Consider the following 25,849-nt stretch of genomic DNA (forward strand, 5'->3'; position numbering starts at 1 on the left):
AGACCCTGTGTATGGGGTGCTGTCTGTCAGACCCTGTGTATGGGGGGCTCTCTGTCAGACCCTGTGTATGGGGGCACTCTCTGTCAGACCCTGTGTATGGGGGCACTCTCTGTCAGACCCTGTGTATGAGGGGCTCTCTGTCAGACCCTGTGTATGGGGGGCTCTCTGTCAGACCCTGTGTATGGGGGGCTCTCTGTCAGACCCTGTGTATGGGGGCACTCTCTGTCAGACCCTGTGTATGGGGGGGCTCTCTGTCTGACCCTGTGTATGGGGTGCTCTCTGTCTGACCCTGTGTATGGGGTGCTCTCTGTCAGACCCGGTGTATGGGGGTGCTGTCTGTCAGACCCTGTGTATGGGGGGCTCTCTGTCAGACCCTGTGTATGGGGGCACTCTCTGTCAGACCCTGTGTATGAGGGGCTCTCTGTCAGACCCTGTGTATGGGGCGCTCTCTGTCAGACCCTGTGTATGGGGGGCTCTCTGTCAGACCCTGTGTATGGGGGCACTCTCTGTCAGACCCTGTGTATGGGGGGTGCTCTCTGTCAGACCCTGTGTATGGGGGGGCTCTCTGTCAGACCCTGTGTATGGGGTGCTGTCTGTCAGACCCTGTGTATGGGGGGCTCTCTGTCAGACCCTGTGTATGGGGGCACTCTCTGTCAGACCCTGTGTATGAGGGGCTCTCTGTCAGACCCTGTGTATGGGGGGCTCTCTGTCAGACCCTGTGTATGGGGGGCTCTCTGTCAGACCCTGTGTATGGGGGGGCTCTCTGTCAGACCCTGTGTATGGGGTGCTGTCTGTCAGACCCTGTGTATGGGGTGCTGTCTGTCAGACCCTGTGTATGGGGTGCTCTCTGTCAGACCCTGTGTATGGGGGGCTCTCTGTCAGACCCTGTGTATGGGGGGCTCTCTGTCAGACCCTGTGTATGGGGGCACTCTCTGTCAGACCCTGTGTATGGGGGGGCTCTCTGTCAGACCCTGTGTATGGGGTGCTCTCTGTCTGACCCTGTGTATGGGGGGCTCTCTGTCAGACCCTGTGTATGGGGGCACTCTCTGTCAGACCCTGTGTATGGGGGGGCTCTCTGTCAGACCCTGTGTATGGGGTGCTCTCTGTCAGACCCGGTGTATGGGGGTGCTGTCTGTCAGACCCTGTGTATGGGGGGCTCTCTGTCAGACCCTGTGTATGGGGGCACTCTCTGTCAGACCCTGTGTATGGGGGGGCTCTCTGTCAGACCCTGTGTATGGGGTGCTCTCTGTCAGACCCGGTGTATGGGGGTGCTGTCTGTCAGACCCTGTGTATGGGGGGCTCTCTGTCAGACCCTGTGTATGGGGGCACTCTCTGTCAGACCCTGTGTATGGGGGGGCTCTCTGTCAGACCCTGTGTATGGGGTGCTGTCTGTCAGACCCGGTGTATGGGGGTGCTGTCTGTCAGACCCTGTGTATGGGGGGCTCTCTGTCAGACCCTGTGTATGGGGGCGCTCTCTGTCAGACCCTGTGTATGGGGTGCTGTCTGTCAGACCCTGTGTATGGGGGGCTCTCTGTCAGACCATGTGTATGGGGGCACTCTCTGTCAGACCCTGTGTATGGGGGGTGCTCTCTGTCAGACCCTGTGTATGGGGGGGCTCTCTGTCAGACCCTGTGTATGGGGTGCTGTCTGTCAGACCCTGTGTATGGGGGGCTCTCTGTCAGACCCTGTGTATGGGGTGCTCTCTGTCAGACCCTGTGTATGGGGGCACTCTCTGTCAGACCCTGTGTATGGGGGGCTCTCTGTCAGACCCTGTGTATGGGGGCACTCTCTGTCAGACCCTGTGTATGGGGGGGCTCTCTGTCAGACCCTGTGTATGGGGTGCTGTCTGTCAGACCCTGTGTATGAGGGGCTCTCTGTCAGACCCTGTGTATGGGGGCACTCTCTGTCAGACCCTGTGTATGAGGGGCTCTCTGTCAGACCCTGTGTATGGGGGGCTCTCTGTCAGACCCTGTGTATGGGGGGCTCTCTGTCAGACCCTGTGTATGGGGGCACTCTCTGTCAGACCCTGTGTATGGGGGGGCTCTCTGTCAGACCCTGTGTATGGGGGGGCTCTCTGTCAGACCCTGTGTATGGGGGGCTCTCTGTCAGACCCTGTGTATGGGGGCACTCTCTGTCAGACCCTGTGTATGGGGGGGCTCTCTGTCAGACCCTGTGTATGGGGTGCTGTCTGTCAGACCCTGTGTATGGGGGGTGCTCTCTGTCAGACCCTGTGTATGGGGGGTGCTCTCTGTCAGACCCTGTGTATGGGGCACTCTCTGTCAGTCCCTGTGTATGGGGGGCTCTCTGTCAGACCCTGTGTATGGGGGCGCTCTCTGTCAGACCCTGTGTATGGGGCACTCTCTGTCAGTCCCTGTGTATGGGGGGCTCTCTGTCAGACCCTGTGTATGGGGGCACTTTCTGACCCAATAGCTGAGGTGGGGGCCTTACAGCTTTGTTCTCGGGGGTCTGTCTCGCTTTTTCTTTGTGTTATAACATCAGACGTGCCGCTTTCTGCTGAGCCGGGACATTTCGGATGATTTGCTGAGCGCCCCGCTGTGCATTACTATTGGCGTGTGGAGAAATGTCGGCTCAGCTGCCCCCAAACCTCAAGTATGCGACCACAGATCCCAATCCGCTACCTCAGTGTTTCTGGAAGTTATATTTAGCTTCTGCGAGAAGAGAACTGGAAGAGGCCGGGCCGCGGTCTGGAAACACGGCCATGTTGGCAGGATCCTCCAACACTTAGGGGCTCAGCCTGACAGCCCCCAACGTCTCCTCATGGAAGAAATGATGGCACCTTTATATCCAATGCCACACGTAGTATTCTTGGTTTGTTGGGAAAAAGGCGGCTTTCTTCATATGTGATGTTATAGGTTTGCATTTATTGAAAGCAGCATTAGCGGCTTCTCCTGCGTATTTCTATAAGCGATGGATCTATAGAGATCTCTCGGCCACTCTGCTTCTTCTTTACTCTACATAAACTGACCTGCGGCACTTGTTACATTTCTGAAGCCTATCAATTTCTCTGGCGGGGATGCTGAGTTTTCTGACAGGTAAAAAGAGCACAAAACCATGGGAAAAAAAACGCATCAAAAACGCATGTAAACCACACCTAAGTACATCAGTAAGGTTTTGATAAAGCCAAATACCAGGAAGTATAAAAAAGAAAGCAGCTTTATTTAAAGCATGACATATCAAAAAAAGACAAAAAAACACAAAATGTTGATAAAAACTCAATAAAAAAAGCACACAAAAAATGAACTTGATAAAAAACGGCATTCAAAAACCAAAAGAACTCAATAAAAAAACACACACAAAAACAAAATGAACTCGATAAAAACTCGATAAAAAACTGCACACAAAAACAAAATAAACTAAAAAAAAACGCACACAAACAAAATTAGCTCAATAAAAACTCAATAAAAAACGCACACACAAACAAAATGAACTTGGTGAAAACTCGATAAAACAACGCACACAAAAATATAGTAAACTGGATAAAAACTCAATAAAAAACACATAAAAACAAAATGAACTGGATAAAAACTCAATAAAAAACGCACACAAAAACTAAATGAACTCGACGAAAACTCAATAAAATGACGCACACAAAAACAAAATGAACTCGATTAAAAAACACCCCAAAAAATAAAATGAACTGGATAAAAACTCGATAAAAAACAACACACAAAAACAAAAACTCGATAAAACAACGCAGACAAAAACATAATGAACTGGATTAAAACTCAATAAAAAACACATAAAAACAAAATTAACTGGATAAAAACTCAATAAAAAACGCACACAAAAACTAAATGAACTCGACGAAAACGCAATAAAATAACGCACACAAAAACAAAATGAACTCGATTAAAAAACGCACAAAAAACAAAAACTCGATAAAAAAATGCACATAAAAAAATTAGCTAACAAAAAAATTGCACACAAAAACAAAATGAACTGGATAAAAACTCGATAAAAAATGCTCACAAAAACAAAATGGAAAAACTTAAATAACCTAATTTAGATAATAGGTACCGAAATGGGGCAGAAATTCTACAACGTAAAAAACACAAGGATAGATATTTCCAATTCTACAAGTGTCAGAGGATAATCTTTACATCAACAACTGAGACACTGAGCAACAAGAGAAATCTCCCTCCCAGGGTTGTGAGAATATGAACATAAAGGAGATGTTAACGACCAATTAAAGTCACGCCAACAAACACCGGTATTTATTCATTGACTTTCTCCGTTTGAGTTTGTACATTTCCAGTTTTTTTGTTTTTTTTGTAAAAACATATAAAACATAGAAAATATCGTCATCCACTACAAATAACTATAAATATTATTATTTTTTTTAAATTATAAGAAAAAAACATAGCTAGAAAATAGACTCTGAAGAAAAGTCCTTAGGTGTGGATCCGGCAGGTTGGAGGACACTCGGGTATATTGAAGGACCACCCATTGAAGAATGGCCATCTGTGTTTCCAGCTCCTATGCAGGTTTATGTGTCTCTATGGTTTCAGACTACAAACAATTCCTGTAGTCAGGGGGTTACAACCTTCGATCTGTGGCCTCTACGGATGGCTACAGGGCTGACAGCAGAGGAATGGGAGGTAGCGGAGTAAGAGATGACTGAGGGATCAAGCTACACAAAGTCTTTTATCTTGGATGGAGGGAGAGCAATAAAACAATTGGGCATTTTATGCTTTTTAATGGGTAAACTTTTAATTGATTTTGTGAGTGTCCACTACATGCTTTTATAGGTTTCAGAAAATGGCACTGCACGGCCAAATTTTTTTATAAAAAGATTGTTTTACCACACAATAAAAACTGCATTAAAAAAAACAATAGTAGTATTGAAAATTCTTTTCAATTTTTTTTTCACTATTTCAGTGCATTATCTGGTAAAAAGAATGGGGTCAATCAAAACTGCAACTCGTCTCGCGCAAAAAAATAAATAAATGAAAAAAATACAACCCACATATGGCAATAAAGACGAAAAAATAAAAAAAGGTTTTGCTTTTAAAAGAAGGGGAGGAAAAATAAATGGGAAGAGCAAAAATGAAAAAATCACGTGTGGAGGAAGGGGTTGAAGTGGCTCTGTCCAAAAGAAGGGAGACTTAAAAGGGTGACCCCCCTCGTCTATAGGCAAAACCTTCTATAGGTTGAAAGACCAGTGGGTGCCATATTAATATGGGGGAAGTTGAGTGGAAGGTTCCAAAATGTAAGATTTTCTTAAATATTTATTTCTCTGGTATGTTCTTTCTATGCTTTCTCCATTATTGATAGCCCTATACTGATCCTAAATGTTGGATTATTTGATTTGGCCAAAAATAGGTCAATAATTTCCAATGTAAAGTCCTATTGTGTGCCCTCAACAGTGGTGCAGCATTAAGCTTCTTGGCCCAGATACAAAATATTTACTAGGGTCCGTCCACCCAATATTTGCACTACATCTGGTCCTTTATGATCTCCACGTTGCAGAACTTCCCGAATCTAGGAGCTCCCACCCTTCATTCAATGCGCACATGGGAATGGTGACAGTCTGAAGGTCACGAGCAGTGTATTACCTAAGTTCAAGATAAACCAGTCCTTGGAAATATAGAAAATTAATGTCCATAAAGTCTTGGATTGTTCGATTCTTGTAGAAGATTCACATTGGCCATCATCACAATTCCTTGTCATGTCTCAGACATTCTTAGATAGTTGATTGACAATTCCCAAAAGACACCTAATGTTTTGGCGGTAGCGTCAAGTATTAGTACCGTAGTCATGATTAACAACAAAATGATTGCACGACGTAGCTCGACTTTTAATATCCTCGTCAGTATTAAGTCTCAAGGCTGAAGAAGGCATGTCAGAAGTGCAGAGGCTGTAAAGTGCTTGTCGAGCCTAGCGGTGTAGTGTTATCATCAAGGACATGCTTCCCATATAAGTTCAGGCACATTAGTTTAAACCAAAAATATCTTCAACTTTGTGCATAGAAAATACGCTAACCCCACAAGTCTCCTGCGCTCTCATCATCTGACTATGGCCACCGAGCCATTAGATGCCGTCACCGGAAACTGTCGAGCATCTAAGAGATCTTTATACTGCAGCTCTGGTGTTACCATTCGAACACAACGTGTCCGAACCTCAGGAGGGAGATCTTTCCGGACAGCCCATCCCAGGATCTTCTCCTGCCCAAACTGGAAAGGCTTAATGGCTTCTTCTTTAATGTGTTCTATCCCTACAGGCTCCGAGCCCTCAAAACAAAGTTTAGCCAAGTAATGTCTCCTATCTTTCAACTTTTTTACCTCAATCTCCATCTTTAGACGCCCAAAATGTTCCACCTTATCCCAGAACGTACGGTTAAAGTAAGAGTAGAGGTACCAGTCGAGAGTATTCCACGCCCTCAGTCTCTCGATGTCTCCACGATCCAGTGGTCTTGAGGTGCCACGGCTGTTCAGTTTGAAGGTCACTACATCATCGAGGTCCCAACACAACTCTTCCTTTAGGAGAATCACCGATTCATCAAAGTGTTCGGCAAGAAGAACCAAGTTGAATGTGTTCTCCACCGCTTGGATTCCGGCTTTTGCGTAAGTTTCCGTAAATGGAACATCAGAATTAAACCCTAGATCGTACCATAATGGGTTTCGGGCATAGTGGTTGGATCTCTCACCTTGTCGATAGTAATGAGATGGGTGAGAAATAAATGCTTTAAAGTTAGGTGCCTTCTTGAAGGCCGACGATACAGCACGATAATAGGAATAAGATGACTCGGCCATGGTGGCTGGGTCTCGAAGAATGGTAAAGTAGAAAGAGTCTGGAGGCATCACTTTCCGAACCTGTGAAAAAAAATATAATCTCATTAAAAGAATGTAAAATTGGAGCAACTCGATAACTTTTCAATGTCCCGTCCCCAGAGCAGTTACCTGAGTTATATATGTTTATATATATATATATAATATATATATAAATATGAACAGAATAAAGCAGGTGTGAATAGGTACAAGCAGCTATGACAGCATATATACAAACTAAAGCATACAGCAGCCTCTGTAAGTGCTAAGATGTCTGCAAACATTGAATACATGACATTTGGATGCACGATGACTGTATAGACTATACTTGTAAAAATGAAGGTGCTTAGTGAACAAATTGGCCAATTCATATGCGCTCACCAACCAAGACAAGGTGTACTTGTTTTGCATGAGGTGCTGGTCAGTTTTTTGTCATATACTGTTGGAGGTGGCAACTTCCTACATATTCGGCAGAGCTCACTCTCCTCCCATCAGTCGGAGGTTGTTTTTAATTAGTGTTGATTGTCACCTGCCTTTTATATTTGAAGCCTGAGAGAAGCATGCTTAATTAATATTAGGCATAAGGTCTCATGAGAAAAAAAAATTCACCTTGTGGTGGCTGGTGGGCTCTAATGAATTGGCCAAGAGCCCGATGGTGCAAAATCTTGAATGCAAGCCAATTGCAAAACTAATTTATAGCCCAAAATGCATGCAAACGGCTTCCATATATGTTAAAGGTTGTCCATAGAGAGTGTAACACTACTTTTCACTAAAGACATTTTTTATTTAGTGGATTCTTAACTGATGTGTTATTTCCTTACAGTGATTCGGTTTCATGGTACTGGCTGACACTGCTGATAGTAATGTTCTGTAACATGGAAATAGCTTGTAAAATAGACACGATGGAACGTAGGAGTAGCTACAAATCAAAGGCTTAGACATACTTGTAATGTCAGTCTGCTGCTTGTGTCAATCTGGTTAATATCAAGCCTTTTTTTCCTGAAAGTCAGAATGTTCTTCTAAAATTACTGGTACTGGAAGATGTGTAATAAGTACAATAGTGGACAACCGTCTAATGAGTATGGGGGCTTCCCGACAATTCCCCTAAATAAGATGTTGTGGGAAAGGAGGACTGTGCAGTTCTCAGGGGTGTCTTATGTTCTCAAGGATGAAGAGCCACCAACAACGACAATGGTCTGCTCCCCATCGAGAACACGTATCCTTGGCCAAGCAGAGCGTCCATGTTTGAGAGGGAGCAGTCAACTAAATAGACAGACAGGTAACGAGTGTGTATTGCCAGTCTAATAGAAAAAAATGATCTCTTCAACCTTTAATGCTCTGTAGGATAAGAAGAGGTGGGAGCAAGAGTGGTAATGCCAGAAGGCTGCACATAAAGGTATGGAAAAAAAGTAGGGTTTCTTTGGAGGGAATGAGGGGACAGGACTTGCCTTCTACATGGTAATGACAGCTTATCACAAGACTTAGGTGTTACCTCGGGATAATTGAAGCGCATATGGTGGCACAAGATGTCGTAGTGCGGCCGGGAGGATGCATTGTATCCCTTCACTCGATGAGACAAGAATGAATTCGGATAGTTGAATTGATACTTGTAAGGAAGAGCGAAAAATAAACCATTCAAGTCGCCGTAACGGTGCAGAAGGTTCAGTATGGTGCTCCCGGCTGTCTTGTGCGTCTTCAGAAACATGATGTGCCGCTTAGGTTGGCACGTCCGGTCGGAAGGCTGAGGCACCGTTACAAGGCGAAGTGGAGATATTTGGTGGGACCTGAAGACATGGAAAGGCCGCATTAAATTACAGTAAAGTTCGGGAACTAGAAGACACAAAAGTCCTTGCCCAATAGCACCGGAAGCCGAATGATACTCAAGAGCAGTATTCCCAATTCTGGTTGGACGCTGCCAACAAACTGATTCCGTATAGAAAATTGTTGGATAATTTTTCCTATTAGTGGTGCAACAATTGTCACACTGGAGTCTCGTGGGCACACAACATCCTTCTGCCCAATATAAGTGGACTAATTTTACAAATTTTGCAAGTTTAAGTGCTGGTGCAGATTTTTCTTGAGACAAAGGACGTCAAATCTACTCATGGGACGACAATGCAAATCAACAGACTCAACTTTTGCAGACACTAAACTAGCAGGAGAAGCTAGAAGATTTCATCTGTGAAGCAAGTGAATGCAGAAATACTGGCTCTAAGTAACGCTCATTGCAAGATAAGTAATGTATGTAGAATCAGTCACAACCCTAAACCTCTACATCACCCAGATTTCAGAGGAAAGGTCCTGTGTCGGTGGGCGACCTGCTCCATGTTGTGTTATGGCGATTGATAGTGTCAATCTCTTCAAGTCTCTTCCACTCATCAGAGCTCATTTTCTTACATTCAATGTTCAACCCCGATTTCCAAAAAGTGAAAAATGTGCAGAAAACAAGAATGCAATGATTTGGGAAACCCTTATCGCCATATTTAATCTACAACAGAACCTAGAACAGATGACAAGTTGGACCTTGGACATTTCACCATTTCATATGAAAAAATTAATTCATTTAGACATTGATGGCAGCGACACATCTCCAAAAAGTTGGTCCCGGGTCATGTCTACCATCCCGTCTTCTTCTTACAACAATCTGTAAACATCAGGGAAGTGAGGAGACAATTGCTGAAGTTTTGGGAGATGAACGTTGTCCCATTCTTGTCTGATGTAGGATTCTCATTGCTCCACAGTTCGGGGTCTTTGCCGGATTTTTTGATTCACAATGCACCAAATGTTTTCTATTGGTGAAAGGTCCGGACTGCAGATGGTTCTTCTTCTGTGGAGCCATGTTGCTGAGATGGATACAGTATGTGGTTTATGATTGTCCTGCTGAAATATACAAGGCCTTCCCTGAAATAGACATTGGCTGGATAGAGCACATTATTCTAACACCTCTATATAAAGCTCAACATTCATAGTTCCTTTCGAGATATGTAAACTGCTCAAATTGTAGACACTAATGCCCTCCATACCATCAGAGAGGCAGACCTGTGTGCTGATAACAAGCTGGATGGTCCTTCTCTTCGATAACTAGCTGGATGGTCATTCTCTTTGATAACAAGCTGGATGGTCCGTCTCCTCCACAGTGTTCGTCATTTCCATAAAAAATTTCACATTTTGATTCATCAGACCACAGAACAGTTTCCCATTTTTCCTCAGTCCATTATAAATGGGCTTTGGCCCAGAGAAGATGGCAGTGTTTATTATTCAGCTGTCACTTGCATTTGTGGATTGCACTGTAAACTGTGATCACAGGCAATGATTTCTGGAAGTATTCCTGAGCCCATGCAGTGATTTGCACGGCTAAATAATGCCAGTTATTAATGCAGTGCCTCATGAGGGCATGACATCCAATATTGACCTTCGGTCTTGTCCCTTGTGTGCGTGAATTTCTCAAGAATCTCTGAATCTCGTGATGATATTATGTACTATAGGTGATAGGATGTTCAAAGTCTTTGCAATTTCACGTTAACATTTTTCTCAAATTTTTCCACATTTTTTTAGTTGCAGTTGTTCACAGATTGATGACCTCTGACCATCTTTACTTCTGAGAGACTCTGCCTCTATATCATGCTCACAGTCATGTGACCTAGTTGAACATTGACCCTCCAACTGTTTTTCATTAGTACCACTTACCTTTGCGGCCTTTTTTCTAAAACCTGTCCCAACTTTCTTGAGATATGTCGCTGGCATCAATTTGTAAATTAGATTTTCAAATGAAATGGAACAATGTCCAATGTTCAACTTCTGATCCGTGTCCTATGTTCTGCTCTGAATAAAATATGGCAACTAGAGATTTCCAAATCATTCCATTCTTGTTTTTTTATATCTTACATAACATCCCAAATTTTGGGGGCTTGGGGTTTTATATTCTCCCTCTTCTTTGAGAACACCACTCCTTTAGATAACTATTACTTACTGTACATTTTTTTGTCTCTGAAAGGTTTCTATATCCGTACAGTATTTAGGCTTTATATACTCTATGGGTCCAATTCATTAAGACTGGCGTTGTACACACTAATCTTATGTTGGGTGTGAAGTAAGATGTGCATTCTTCATTCAGAGGCACAGGGCACTTAACGAATGAGGCGCATCTATCAGGAATGCTGTTACGCCACAACTCCTCATGAATCTGTATGAAGACAGGCTTTCCTCATCTGCCTCCTATATCTCCTTTTCTCAGCTTTCTATCTTTGGACCCAAGTTTTTTTTGTCTTTCTTACCTCCTGTTTCCCCTGCTACCTATGTATTTCTTGTCTCTTGTGTCTCTCCTTCTTCCTGAGTCACCTCAGCCTCCAGCATATCCTTTGCCTATGTGTCCCATATCTTCTATCTCTGTTCTGCTATTTTATCTACCCTATCTCCTATGTCTCCTCAACTTTCTGTGTCTCCTCTGCCTTCTCCTCGGTCCTTTGTTTTTCCTGTCTCCTATGTCTCCCCTACCTTCAATGGTCCTTGTTCTTCCTATGTCTCTCCAGCTTTCTGTGTCACCCCTGCCTCCTTTGTCTGCTGCTTCTCATATCTCATCTGCACTTATGTGTATCCGACCTCTGCCTCCTCTTTCTCCTATGTGGATCATGTCTCTTCTGTCTTTCTTAGCTCCTGTCTCCCCTGTCTTCTATCTCTTTCCTATCTCTTGTGTCTTCCCTGCATACTATGTCATTCCTACCTCTTGTCTCTCTTGCATCCTGTGTCTCCCCTACATTTTATATCTCTACTGCCTTCTGGAGGTCCGGCTCCTGGTTTTCGTGGGCCCTGGGCGAAAGAGTCTCAGTGGGCCCCTTTAACACATACCACAATTCATGATGCACAGATACGGCAGAGAAATCTAGGTATAGTACAATGCCAAAGATTTCACTTCCAACATTACATGAGTGATATCTATTGTACATTCTACAATAGGTCAGAAACCAGAGCGTATAGTCCTCTATATAGTATAATGAGCCTCATATAATGCTCCATATAGAATAGTGAGCCCCACATATTGCTCCATACAGTACAATGAGCCCCATATAATGCTCCATACAGTATAATGAGCCCCATATAATGCTCCAAATAGAATAGTGAGCCCCACATATTGCTCCATACAGTACAATGAGCCCCATATAATGCTCCATACAGTATGCTGAGCCCCATATAATGCTCCAAATAGAATAGTGAGCCCCACATATTGCTCCATACAGTACAATGAGCCCCATATAATGCTCAATACAGTATGAGCCCCATATAATGCTCCTAATAGAATAGTGAGCCCCACATATTGCTCCATACAGTATAATGAGCCCCATATAATGCTCCATACAGTATAATGAGCCCCCATATATTGTTCCATACAATATAATGAGCCCCATATAATGCTCCATACAGAATAGTGAGCCCCATATATTGCTTCATATAGTATAATGAGCCCCATATAATAATCCATACAGTAAAATGAGCCCCATATATTGCTGCACACAGTATTATGGGCACCACATAGTCCTCCATACAGAATAATGAGCCCCATATATTGCGCCACACAGTATTCTGGGCACCACATAGTGCTCCATACAGAATAATGAGCACCATATATTGCTCTATAAAAGTATTATGGGCCCTCATATATTGCCCCATACAGAATAATGAGCCCCATATATTGCTCCATATAGTATAATGAGCCCCATATATTGCTCCATACAGAATAATGAGCCCCATATATTGCTCTAAACAGTATAATGAGCCCCATATATTGCTCCACACAGTATTTTGGGCACCATATACTGCTCCATACTGAATAATGAGCCCCATATATTGCTCCAGTGCATAATGCGCCCCATGTATGATGTTCCAGTGTATAATGGGCCTCATATATCATGATTCAGTGTATAATTGGCCCCATATATGATGCACCAGTGTATGATGAGCCTATATATGATGCTAGAGTGTGTAATTTCCCCATATATGATGCTCCAGTGTATAATGGGCCCCATATATAATGCTCCAAACATAAAATAAAAAAGAAAGTGAAATACCGCTTGTCGCTGGCCGCTGCTCTGTTCCGGACTCCTCAGCATCTTCCGGCTCTCTGCACTGTGACCGCTCAGGCACAGGGCACAAAGTACTGATGTCATCGCATTCTCTGACCTGAACGGCACAATCAGGAGACGCGGAAGATGCCGCAGTGGTGGAGCAGAGAGGTATCGCAAATGCCAGGGCCATGAGCAAGCAGGGGTCTTACTCACGGGCATCAGAACTGGCACAGTCATTGGGCCCCCAGAACGCTGGTGTCCCCAATGGTGAGTGGGCCCCCTTGCCTGCTCAGGGCTCCAACACTTGCCAGGGTGCTGACACCGGCCTTGGCCTTCTGTATCTCTCCTGCCTTCTGTGTCTCCGCTGCTTCTTATATCTCACCTGCCTCCTGTGTCTCCCCTGTCTTTTATCTTTTATATCTCTCCTGCCTCCTGTGTCTCCCCTGCCTTTTATATCTCTCCTGCCTCCAGTGTCTCCTCTGCCTGTTATATCTCTCCTGCCTCCTGTGTCTCCCCTGCCTTTTATATCTCTCCTGCCTCCAGTGTCTCCTCTGCCTTTTATATCTCTCCTGCCTCCAGTGTCTCCTCTGCCTGTTATATCTCTCCGGCCTCCTGTGTCTCCCCTGCCTTTTATAGCTCTCCTGCCTCCTGTGTCTCCTCTGCCTTTTATCTCTCCTGCCTCCTGTGTCTCCCCTGCCTTTTATATCTCTCCTGCCTCCAGTGTCTCCTCTGCCTGTTATATCTCTCCTGCCTCCTGTGTCTCCCCTGCCTTTTATATCTCTCCTGCCTCCAGTGTCTCCTCTGCCTTTTATATCTCTCCTGCCTCCAGTGTCTCCTCTGCCTGTTATATCTCTCCGGCCTCCTGTGTCTCCCCTGCCTTTTATAGCTCTCCTGCCTCCTGTGTCTCCTCTGCCTTTTATCTCTCCTGCCTCCTGTGTCACCTCTGCCTTTTATATCTCTCCTGCCTCCTGTGTCTCCTCTGCCTGTTATATCTCTCCTGCCTCCTGTGTCTCCCCTGCCTTTTATATCTCTCCTGCCTCCAGTGTCTCCTCTGCCTGTTATATCTCTCCGGCCTCCTGTGTCTCCCCTGCCTTTTATAGCTCTCCTGCCTCCTGTTTCCTCTGCCTTTTATCTCTCCCCTGACTCCTGTGTCTCCTCTGCCTTTTATATCTCTCCTGCCTCCTGTGTCTCCCCTGCGTTTTATATCTATTCTGCCTCCTGGATCTCCTCTGCCTTTTCTATCTCTCCTGCCTCCTGTGTCTCCCCTGCCTTTTATATCTCTCCTGCCTCCTGTGTCTCCTCTGCCTTTTATATCTCTCCTGCCTCCTGTGTCTCCTCTGCCTGTTATATCTCTCCTGCCTCCTGTGTCTCCTCTGCCTTTTATATCTCCTGCCTCCTGTGTCTCCTCTGCCTTTTATATCTCTCCTGCCTCCTGTGTCTCCCCTGCCTTTTATATCTCTCCTGCCTCCTGTGTCTCTACTGCCTGTTATATCTCTCCTGCCTCCTGTGTCTCCTCTGCCTTTTGGATCTCTCCTGCCTCCTGTGTCTCCCCTGCCTTTTATATCTCTCCTGCCTCCTGTGTCTCCTCTGCCTTTTATATCTCTTCTGCCTCCTGTGTCTCTCCTGCCTTTTATATCTCTCCTGCCTCCTGTGTCTCCTCTGCCTTTTATATCTCCCCTGCCTCCTGTGTCTCTCCTGCCTTTTATATCTCTCCTGCCTCCTGTGTCTCCTCTGCCTTTTATATCTCCTGCCTCCTGTGTCTCTTCTGCCTTTTATATCTCTCCTGCCTCCTGTGTCTCTCCTGCCTGTTATATCTCTCCTGCCTCCTGTGTCTCTCCTGCCTTTTATATCTCTCCTGCCTCCTGTGTCTCCTCTGCCTTTTATATCTCTCCTGCCTCCTGTGTCTCCTCTGCCTTTTATATCTCTTCTGCCTCCTGTGTCTCTCCTGCCTTTTATATCTCTCCTGCCTCCTGTGTCTCCCCTGCCTTTTATATCTCTTCTGCCTCCTGTGTCTCCTCTGCCTTTTATATCTCTTCTGCCTCCTGTGTCTCTCCTGCCTTTTATATCTCTCCTGCCTCCTGTGTCTCCCCTGCCTTTTATATCTCTTCTGCCTCCTGTGTCTCTCCTGCCTTTTATATCTCTTCTGCCTCCTGTGTCTCCTCTGCCTGTTATATCTCTCCTGCCTCCTGTGTCTCCTCTGCCTTTTATATCTCCTGCCTCCTGTGTCTCCTCTGCCTTTTATATCTCTCCTGCCTCCTGTGTCTCCCCTGCCTTTTATATCTCTCCTGCCTCCTGTGTCTCTACTGCCTGTTATATCTCTCCTGCCTCCTGTGTCTCCTCTGCCTTTTGGATCTCTCCTGCCTCCTGTGTCTCTCCTGCCTTTTATATCTCTCCTGCCTCCTGTGTCTCCCCTGCCTTTTATATCTCTCCTGCCTCCTGTGTCTCCTCTGCCTTTTATATCTCTTCTGCCTCCTGTGTCTCTCCTGCCTTTTATATCTCTCCTGCCTCCTGTGTCTCCTCTGCCTTTTATATCTCCCCTGCCTCCTGTGTCTCTCCTGCCTTTTATATCTCTCCTGCCTCCTGTGTCTCCTCTGCCTTTTATATCTCCTGCCTCCTGTGTCTCTTCTGCCTTTTATATCTCTCCTGCCTCCTGTGTCTCTCCTGCCTGTTATATCTCTCCTGCCTCCTGTGTCTCTCCTGCCTTTTATATCTCTCCTGCCTCCTGTGTCTCCTCTGCCTTTTATATCTCTCCTGCCTCCTGTGTCTCCTCTGCCTTTTATATCTCTTCTGCCTCCTCTGTCTCTCCTGCCTTTTATATCTCCCCTGCCTTTTATATCTCTTCTGCCTCCTGTGTCTCTCCTGCCTTTTATATCTCTTCTGCCTCCTGTGTCTCCTCTGCCTGTTATATCTCTCCTGCCTCCTGTGTCTCCTCTGCCTTTTATATCTCCTGCCTCCTGTGTCTCCTCTGCCTTTTATATCTCTCCTGCCTCCTGTGTCTCTCCTGCCTGTTATATCTCTCCTGCCTCCTGTGTCTCCTCTTCCTTTTGGATCTCTCCTGCCTCCTGTGTCTCTCCTGCCTTTTATATCTCTCCTGCCTCCTGTGTCTCCCCTGCCTTTTATATCTCTCCTGCCTCCTGTGTCTCCTCTGCCTTTTATATCTCTTCTGCCTCCTGTGTCTCTCCTGCCTTTTGTATCTCTCCTGCCTCCTGTGTCTCCTCTGCCTTTTATATCTCCCCTGCCTCCTGTGTCTCTCCTGCCTTTTATATCTCTCCTGCCTCCTGTGTCTCCTCTGCCTTTTATATCTCTTCTGCCTCCTGTGTCTCTCCTGCCTGTTATATCTCTCCTGCCTCCTGTGTCTCCCCTGCCTTTTATATCTCTCCTGCCTCCTGTGTCTCCCCTGCCTTTTATATCTCTCCTGCCTCCTGTGTCTCCTCTGCCTTTTATATCTCTCCTGCCTCCTGTGTCTCCTCTGCCTGTTATATCTCTCCGGCCTCCTGTGTCTCCTCTGCCTTTTATATCTCTCCTGCCTCCTGTGTCTCCCCTGCCTTTTCTATCTCTCCTGCCTCCTGTGTCTCCTCTGCCTTTTATCTCTCCTGCCTCCTGTGTCACCTCTGCCTTTTATATCTCTCCTGCCTCCTGTGTCTCCCCTGCCTTTTATATCTCTCCTGCCTCCTGTGTCACCTCTGCCTTTTATATCTCTCCTGCCTCCTGTGTCTTTCCTGCCTTTTATATCTCTCCTGCCTCCTGTGGCTCCCCTGCCTTTTATATCTCTCCTGCCTCCTGTGTCTCCCCTGCCTTTTATATCTCTCCAGCATCCTGTGTCTCCCCTGCCTTTTATATCTCTCCTGCCTCCTGTGTCTCCTCTGCCTTTTATATCTCCCCTGCCTCCTGTGTCTCTCCTGCCTTTTATATCTCTCCTGCCTCCTGTGGCTCCCCTGCCTTTTATATCTCTCCTGCCTCTCGTGTCTCCTCTGCCTTTTATATCTCTCCTGCCTCCTGTGTCTCCCCTGCCTGTTATATCTCTCCTGCCTCCTGTGTCTCCCCTGCCTTTTATATCTCTCCTGCCTCCTGTGTCTCCCCTGCTTTTTATATCTCTCCTGCCTCCTGTGTCTCCTCTGCCTTTTATATCTCTCCTGCCTCCTGTGTCTCCCCTGCCTTTTATATCTCTCCTGCCTCCTGTGTCTCCTCTGCCTTTTCTATCTCTCCTGCCCCCTGTGTCTCCTCTGCCTTTTATATCTCTCCTGCCTCCTGTGTCTCCTCTGCCTTTTATATCTCTCCTGCCTCCTGTGTCCCCCCTGCCTTTTATATCTCTCCTGCCTCCTGTGTCTCCTCTGCCTTTTATATCTCTTCTGCCTCCTGTGTCTCCCCTGCCTTTTATATCTCTTCTGCCTCCTGTGTCTCCTCTGCCTGTTATATCTCTCCTGCCTCCTGTGTCTCCCCTGCCTTTTATATCTCTCCTCCCTCCTGTGTCTCCTCTGCCTGTTATATCTCTCCTGCCTCCTGTGTCTCCCCTGCCTTTTATATCTCTTCTGCCTCCTGTGTCTCCTCTGCCTTTTATATCTCTTCTGCCTCCTGTGTCTCCTCTGCCTGTTATATCTCTCCTGCCTCCTGTGTCTCCCCTGCCTTTTATATCTCTCCTGCCTCCTGTGTCTCCCCTGCCTTTTATATCTCTCCTCCCTCCTGTGTCTCCTCTGCCTGTTATATCTCTCCTGCCTCCTGTGTCTCCCCTGCTTTTTATATCTCTACTGCCTCCTGTGTCTCCTCTGCCTTTTATATCTCTCCTGCCTCCTGTGTCTCCCCTGCTTTTTATATCTCTCCTGCCTCCTGTGTCTCCCCTGCCTGTTATATCTCTCCTGCCTCCTGTGTCTCCTCTGCCTTTTCTATCTCTCCTGCCCCCTGTGTCTCCTCTGCCTTTTATATCTCTACTGCCTCCTGTGTCTCCCCTGCCTTTTATATCTCTCCTGCCTCCTGTGTCTCCTCTGCCTGTTATATCTCTCCTGCCTCCTGTGTCTCCCCTGCCTTTTGGATCTCTCCTGCCTCCTGTGTCTCCCCTGCCTTTTGGATCTCTCCTGCCTTCTGTGTCTCCTACGTTTCTTAAACCCTAATATGTTTTTCCTAGAGAGAGAAACTGGAGAGGAGACAAGGCGCAAATCTGGGTAACAATATAGAAGGATATGCACGATTGCGCTCACATGGATACGTGTACATGTATACAGTAGAGGAGCTCCCTGATATACCACCAATAATGGACCATTCCCATCTGGTCGCTCATGTACAGGTCCTTCTCAAAAAATTAGCATATAGTGTTAAATTTCATTATTTACCATAATGTAATGATTACAATTAAACTTTCATATATTATAGATTCATTATCCACCAACTGAAATTTGTCAGGTCTTTTATTGTTTTAATACTGATGATTTTGGCCTACAACTCCTGATAACCCAAAAAACCTGTCTCAATAAATTAGCATATTTCAACCGTCCAATCAAATAAAAGTGTTTTTTAATAACAAACAAAAAAACCATCAAATAATAATGTTCAGTTATGCACTCAATACTTGGTCGGGAATCCTTTGGCAGAAATGACTGCTTCGATGCGGCGTGGCATGGAGGCAATCAGCCTGTGACACTGCTGAGATGTTATGGAGGCCCAGGATGCTTCAATAGCGGCCTTAAGCTCATCCAGAGTGTTGGGTCTTGCGTCTCTCAACTTTCTCTTCACAATATCCCACAGATTCTCTATGGGGTTCAGGTCAGGAGAGTTGGCAGGCCAATTGAGCACAGTAATACCATGGTCAGTAAACCATTTACCAGTGGTTTTGGCACTGTGAGCAGGTGCCAGGAAGCATGAAGTGCTCCAAAATCTCCTGATAGCTAGCTGCATTGACCCTGTCCTTGATGAAACACAGTGGACCAACACCAGCAGCTGACATGGCACCCCACACCATCACTGACTGGGTACTTGACACTGGACTTCAGGCATTTTGGCATTTCCTTCTCCCCAGTCTTCCTCCAGACTCTGGCACCTTGATTTCCGAATGACATGCAAAATTTGCTTTCATCAGAAAAAAGTACTTGGGACCACTTAGCAACAGTCCAGTGCTGCTTCTTCTGCCGCTGTTTATGGTTCAAAAGTGGCTTTACCTGGGGAATGCGGCACCTGTAGCCCATTTCCTGCACACGCCTGTGCACGGTGGCTCTGGATGTTTCCACACCAGACTCAGTCCACTGCTTCCTCAGGCTCCCCAAGGTCTGGAATCGGTCCTTCTCCACAATCTTCCTCAGGGTCCGGTCACCTCTTCTCGTTGTACAGCGTTTTCTGCCACATTGTTTCCTTCCAACAGACTTACCATTGAGGTGCCTTGATACAGCACTCTGGGAACAGCCTATTTGTTGAGAAATTTCTTTCTGGGTCTTACCCTCTTGCTTGAGGGTGTCAATGATGGCCTTCTTGACATCTGTCAGATCGCTAGTCTTACCCATGATGGGGGTTTTGAGTAATGAACCAGGCAGGGAGTTTTTAAAAGCCTCAGGTATCTTTTGCATGTGTTTAGAGTTAATTAGTTGATTCAGAAGATTAGGGTAATAGGTCGTTTAGAGAACCTTTTCTTGATATGCTAATTTATTGAGACAGGTTTTTTGGGTTATCAGGAGTTGTAGGCCAAAATCATCAGTATTAAAACAATAAAAGACCTGACAAATTTCAGTTGGTGGATAATGAATCTATAATATATGAAAGTTTAATTGTAATCATTACATTATGGTAAATAATGAAATTTAACACTATATGCTAATTTTTTGAGAAGGACCTGTATATTTAGGAACGTTCCTCTGCGGAGGGTATAAATGCCAAACATTTAGTAAATATTTTAATCTTGGGAAGCATGAGAAGACGGGGTCCTATGGGGATGTGTCCTCAGAGACACACAGTGAGACGTGAGAACCAGTGAGTTATAGCTGGGAAGATGTCCTCACGTGGTGGTCACAGACATCCCCAACCTGCGGCTCTGCAGCTGACAAGCTACAACTCTCGACATGCCCCAACAGCTTCAGGCCCGCTACACAGGATCTGGGTTTTGTCATATAAAGCTGCAAATAAAATATTAATGACATTATCCACAGGGAGCAGACTGTCCGATGATCACTCACCTCCTCGGGAAGTGGATGCCCAGAATCTGAATAGTAATGGCGATGGCCATAAGAACTATGACGCCAAAACCCAGGATCTGCATCCGACAGAATTGACTAAGCCTCATTGTCCTGAATAGAAAGAAACAAAACATAATGTCACATATCATGATGAGTTTTGGCTTGATAATCTGAATAAATCCAGTGTCATTGCATATAGAGAGGCATAATATGGTTCTGTCTGCAGTCACCACTAGGGGGAGCTCCCTGTATACAGAGATACATGATAAGATCCTGTCTGCAGTCACCACTAGGGGGAGCTCCCTGTATACAGAGATATATGATAAGATCCTGTCTGCAGTCACCACTAGGGGGAGCTCCCTGTATACAGAGATACATGATAAGATCCTGTCTGCAGCCACCACTAGGGGGAGCTCCCTGTATACAGAGATACATGATAAGATCCTGTCTGCAGTCACCACTAGGGGGAGCTCCCTGTATACAGAGATATATGATAAGATCCTGTCTGCAGTCACCACTAGGGGGAGCTCCCTGTATACAGAGATACATGATAAGATCCTGTCTGCAGCCACCACTAGAGGGAGCTCCCTGTATACAGAGATACATGATAAGATCCTGTCTGCAGCCACCACTAGGGGGAGCTCCCTGTATACAGAGATACATGATAAGATCCTGTCTGCAGCCACCACTAGGGGGAGCTCCCTGTATAAAGAGATACATGATAATATTCTGTCTGCAGTCACCACTAGGGGGAGCTCCCTATATACAGAGATACATTATAAGCTCCTGTCTGCAGCCACCACTAGGGGGAGCTCCCTGTATACAGAGATACATGATAAGATCCTGTCTGCAGCCACCACTAGGGGGAGCTCCCTGTATACAGAGATACATGATAAGATCCTGTCTGCAGCCACCACTAGGGGGAGCTCCCTGTATACAGAGATACATGATAAGATCCTGTCTGCAGCCACCACTAGGGGGAGCTCCCTGTATACAGAGATACATGATAATATCCTGTCTGCAGTCACCACTAGGGGGAGCTCCCTGTATACAGAGATACATGATAAGATCCTGTCTGCAGCCACCACTAGGGGGAGCTCCCTGTATACAGAGATACATGATAAGATTCTGTCTGCAGCCACCAGTACGGGGAGCTCCCTGTATACAGAGATACATTATAAGCTCCTGTCTGCAGCCACCACTAGGGGGTGCTCCCTGTATACAGAGATACATGATAAGCTCCTGTCTGCAGCCACCAGTAGGGGGAGCTCCCTGTATACAGAGATATATGATAAGTTCCTGTCTGCAGCCACCACTAGGGGGAGCTCCCTGTATACAGAGATACATGATAAGTTCCTGTCTGCAGCCACCACTAGGGGGAGCTCCCTGTATACAGAGATACATGATAAGATCCTGTCTGCAGCCACCACTAGGGGGAGCTCCCTGTATATAGAGATACATGATAAGACCCTGTCTGCAGCCACCACTAGGGGGAGCTCCCTGTATACAGAGATACATGATAAGATCCTGTCTGCAGCCACCAGTAGGGGGAGCTCCCTGTATACAGAGATACATGATAAGTTCCTGTCTGCAGCCACCACTAGGGGGTGCTCCCTGTATACAGAGATACATTATAAGCTCCTGTCTGCAGCCACCACTAGGGGGAGCTCCCTATATACAGAGATGTATGATAAGATCATGTCTGCAGTCACCACTAGGGGGAGCTCCCTGTATACAGAGATACATGATAAGATTCTGTCTGCAGTCACCACTAGGGGGAGCTCCCTGTATACAGAGATACATGATAAGATCCTGTCTGCAGCCACCACTAGGGGGAGCTCCCTATATACAGAGATATATGATAAGATCCTGTCTGCAGCCACCACTAGGGGGAGCTCCCTGTATGCAGTGATACATGATAAGATTCTGTCTGCAGTCACCACTAGGGGGAGCTCCCTGTATACAGAGAAACATGATAAGATCCTGTCTGCAGTCACCACTAGGGGAGCTCCATGTATATAGAGATACATGATAAGATCCTGTCTGCAGCCACCACTAGGGGGAGCTCCCTGTATATAGAGATACATGATAAGATCCTGTCTGCAGTCACCACTAAGGGGAGCTCCCTGTATACAGAGATACATGATAAGATCCTGTCTGCAGCCACCACTAGGGGGAGCTTCCTGTATACAGAGATATATGATAAGTTCCTGTCTGCAGCCACCACTAGGGGGAGCTCCCTGTATACAGAGATACATGATAATATCATGTCTGCAGCCACCACTAGGGGGAGCTCCCTGTATACAGAGATACATGATAAGATCCTGTCTGCAGTCACCAGTAGGGGGAGCTCCCTGTATACAGATACATGATAAGATCCTGTCTGCAGCCACCACTAGGGGGAGCTCCCTGTATATAGAGATACATGATAAGACCCTGTCTGCAGCCACCACTAGGGGGAGCTCCCTGTATACAGAGATACATGATATAAGATCCTGTCTGCAGCCACCACTAGGGGGAGCTCCCTGTATATAGAGATACATGATAAGACCCTGTCTGCAGCCACCACTAGGGGGAGCTCCCTGTATACAGAGATACATGATAAGATCCTGTCTGCATTCACCACTAGGGGGAGCTCCCTGTATACAGAGATACATGATAAGATCCTGTCTGCAGTCACCACTAGGGGGAGCTCCCTGTATACAGAGATACATGATAAGATCCTGTCTGCAGCCACCACTAGGGGGAGCTCCCTGTGTATAGAGATACATGATAAGATTCTGTCTGCAGCCACCACTAGGGGGAGCTCCCTGTATACAGAGATATATGATAAGATTCTGTCTGCAGCCACCACTAGGGGGAGCTCCCTGTGTATAGAGATACATGATAAGACCCTGTCTGCAGCCACCACTAGGGGGAGCTCCCTGTATACAGATACATGATAAGATCCTGTCTGCAGCCACCACTAGGGGGAGCTCCCTGTATTCAGAGATACATGATAAGATCCTGTCTGCAGTCACCACTAGGGGTAGCTCCCTGTATACAGAGATACATGATAAGATCCTGTCTGCAGTCACCACTAGGGGGAGCTCCCTGTATACAGAGATACATGATAAGATCCTGTCTGTAGTCACCACTAGGGGGAGCTCCCTGCATACAGAGATACATGATAAGATCCTGTCTGCAGTCACCACTAGGGGGAGCTCCCTGTATACAGAGATACATGATAAGATCCTGTCTGCAGTCACCACTAGGAGGAGCTCCCTTTATACAGAGATACATGATAAGATCCTGTCTGCAGCCACCACTAGGGGGAGCTCCCTGTATACAGAGATACATGATAAGATCCTGTCTGTAGTCACCACTAGGGGGAGCTCCCTGTATAGAGATACATGATAAGATCCTGTCTGCAGACACCACTAGGGGGAGCTCCCTGTATACAGAGATACATGATAAGATCCTGTCTGTAGTCACCACTAGGGGGAGCTCCCTGTATACAGAGATACATGATAAGATCCTGTCTGCAGTCACCACTAGGGGGAGCTCCCTGTATAGAGATACATGATAAGATCCTGTCTGCAGACACCACTAGGGGGAGCTCCCTGTATACAGAGATACATGATAAGATCCTGTCTGCAGCCACCACTAGAGGGAGCTCCCTGTATACAGAGATACATGATAAGATCCTGTCTGCGGCCACCACTAGGGGGAGCTCCCTGTATACAGAGATACATGATAAGATCCTGTCTGTAGTCACCACTAGCGGGAGCTCCCTGTATACAGAGATACATGATAAGATCCTGTCTGCAGCCACCACTAGGGGTAGCTCCCTGTATATAGAGATACATGATAAGACCCTGTCTGCAGTCACCACTAGGGGGCGCTCCCTGTATACAGAGATACATGATAAGATTGTGTCTGCAGGCACCACTAGGGGGAGCTCCCTGTATACAGAGATACATGATAAGATTGTGTTTGCAGCCACCACTAGGGGGAGCTCCCTGTATACAGAGATACATAAGATCATGTCTGCAGTCACCACTAGGGGGAGCTCCCTGTATACAGAGATACATGATAAGATCTTGTCTGCAGTCACCACTAGGGGAGCTCCCTGTATACAGAGATACATGATGAGATCCTGTCTGCAGTCACCACTAGGGGGAGCTCCCTGTATACAGAGATACATGATGAGATCCTGTCTGCAGTCACCACTAGGGGAAGCTCCCTGTATACAGAGATACATGATAAGATCCTGTCTGCAGTCACCACTAGGGGGAGCTCCCTGTATACAGAGATACATGATAATATCCTGTCAGCAGTCACCACTAGGGGGAGCTCCCTGTATACAGACATACATGATAAGATTCTGTCTGCAGCCACCACTAGGGGGAGCTCCCGGTATATAGAGATACATGATAAGATCCTGACTGCAGCCACCACTAGGGGGAGCTCCCTGTATACAGAGATACAGGATAAGATCCTGTCTGCAGCCACCACTAGGGGGAGCTCCCTGTATACAGAGATACATGATAAGATCCTGTCTGCAGTCACCACTAGGGGGAGCTCCCTGTATACAGAGATACATGATAAGATCCTGTCTGCAGCCACCACTAGGGGGAGCTCCCTGTATACAGAGATACATGATAAGATTCAGTCTGCAGCCACCACTAGGGGGAGCTCCCTGTATACAGAGATATATGATAAGATCCTGTCTGCAGTCACCACTAGGGGGAGCTCCCTGTATACAGAGATACATGATAAGATCCTGTCTGCAGCCACCACTAGGGGGAGCTCCCTGTATACAGAGATACATGATAAGATCCTGTCTGCAGTCACCACTAGGGGGAGCTCCCTGTATACAGAGATATATGATAAGATCCTGTCTGCAGTCACCACTAGGGGGAGCTCCCTGTATACAGAGATTCATGATAAAATCCTGTCTGCAGCCACCACTAGGGGGAGCTCCCTGTATACAGAGATACATGATAAGATCCTGTCTGCAGCCACCACTAGGGGGAGCTCCCTGTATACAGAGATACATGATAAGATCCTGTCTGCAGTCACCACTAGGGGGAGCTCCCTGTATACAGAGACACATGATAAGATCCTGTCTGCAGCCACCACTAGTGGGAGCTCCCTGTATACAGAGATACATGATAAGATTCTGTCTGCAGTCACCACTAGGGGGAGCTCCCTGTATACAGAGATACATGATAAGATCCTGTCTGCAGTCACCACTAGGGGGAGCTCCCTGTATACAGACATACATGATAAGATTCTGTCTGCAGCCACCACTAGGGGGAGCTCCCGGTAAATAGAGATACATGATAAGATCCTGACTGCAGCCACCACTAGGGGGAGCTCCCTGTATACAGAGATACATGATAAGATCCTGTCTGCAGCCTCCACTAGGGGGAGCTCCCTGTATATAGAGATACATGATAAGATCCTGTCTGCAGTCACCACTAGGGGGAGCTCCCTGTATACAGACATACATGATAAGATCCTGCCTGCAGTCACCACTAGGGGGAGCTCCCTGTATACAGAGATACATGATAAGATCCGGTCTGCAGTCACCACTAGGGGGAGCTCCCTGTATACAGAGATACATGATAAGATTCAGTCTGCAGCCACCACTAGGGGGAGCTCCCTGTATACAGAGATATATGATAAGATCCTGTCTGCAGTCACCACTAGGGGGAGCTCCCTGTATACAGAGATTCATGATAAAATCCTGTCTGCAGCCACCACTAGGGGGAGCTCCCTGTATACAGAGATACATGATAAGATTCTGTCTGCAGCCACCACTAGGGGGAGCTCCCTGTGTATAGAGATACATGATAAGATCCTG

At 46.4% G+C, this 25,849-nt stretch overlaps 1 protein-coding gene across 1 annotated transcript in view; it reads right to left on the reverse strand.

The window, feature by feature from the left end:
• Positions 1 to 4,209: 4,209 nt before the first annotated feature.
• Positions 4,210 to 25,849, reverse strand: part of GAL3ST4 (galactose-3-O-sulfotransferase 4) — a 31,755-nt gene continuing 10,115 nt past the window's right edge. Inside the window, exons 2-4 of the mRNA XM_077261722.1 lie at positions 19,999 to 20,109; positions 8,281 to 8,572; positions 4,210 to 6,833 (exon numbers count right to left, since the gene is read on the reverse strand). Of these exons, the coding sequence (XP_077117837.1) occupies positions 6,027 to 6,833; positions 8,281 to 8,572; positions 19,999 to 20,105 (1,206 nt within the window). The 5' untranslated portion in view covers positions 20,106 to 20,109 and the 3' untranslated portion in view covers positions 4,210 to 6,026. The remainder of the gene's footprint in view (positions 6,834 to 8,280; positions 8,573 to 19,998; positions 20,110 to 25,849) is intronic.

This window comes from Ranitomeya variabilis, chromosome 5 (genome assembly GCF_051348905.1).
Source record: "Ranitomeya variabilis isolate aRanVar5 chromosome 5, aRanVar5.hap1, whole genome shotgun sequence".
NCBI lineage: Eukaryota > Metazoa > Chordata > Amphibia > Anura > Dendrobatidae > Ranitomeya > Ranitomeya variabilis.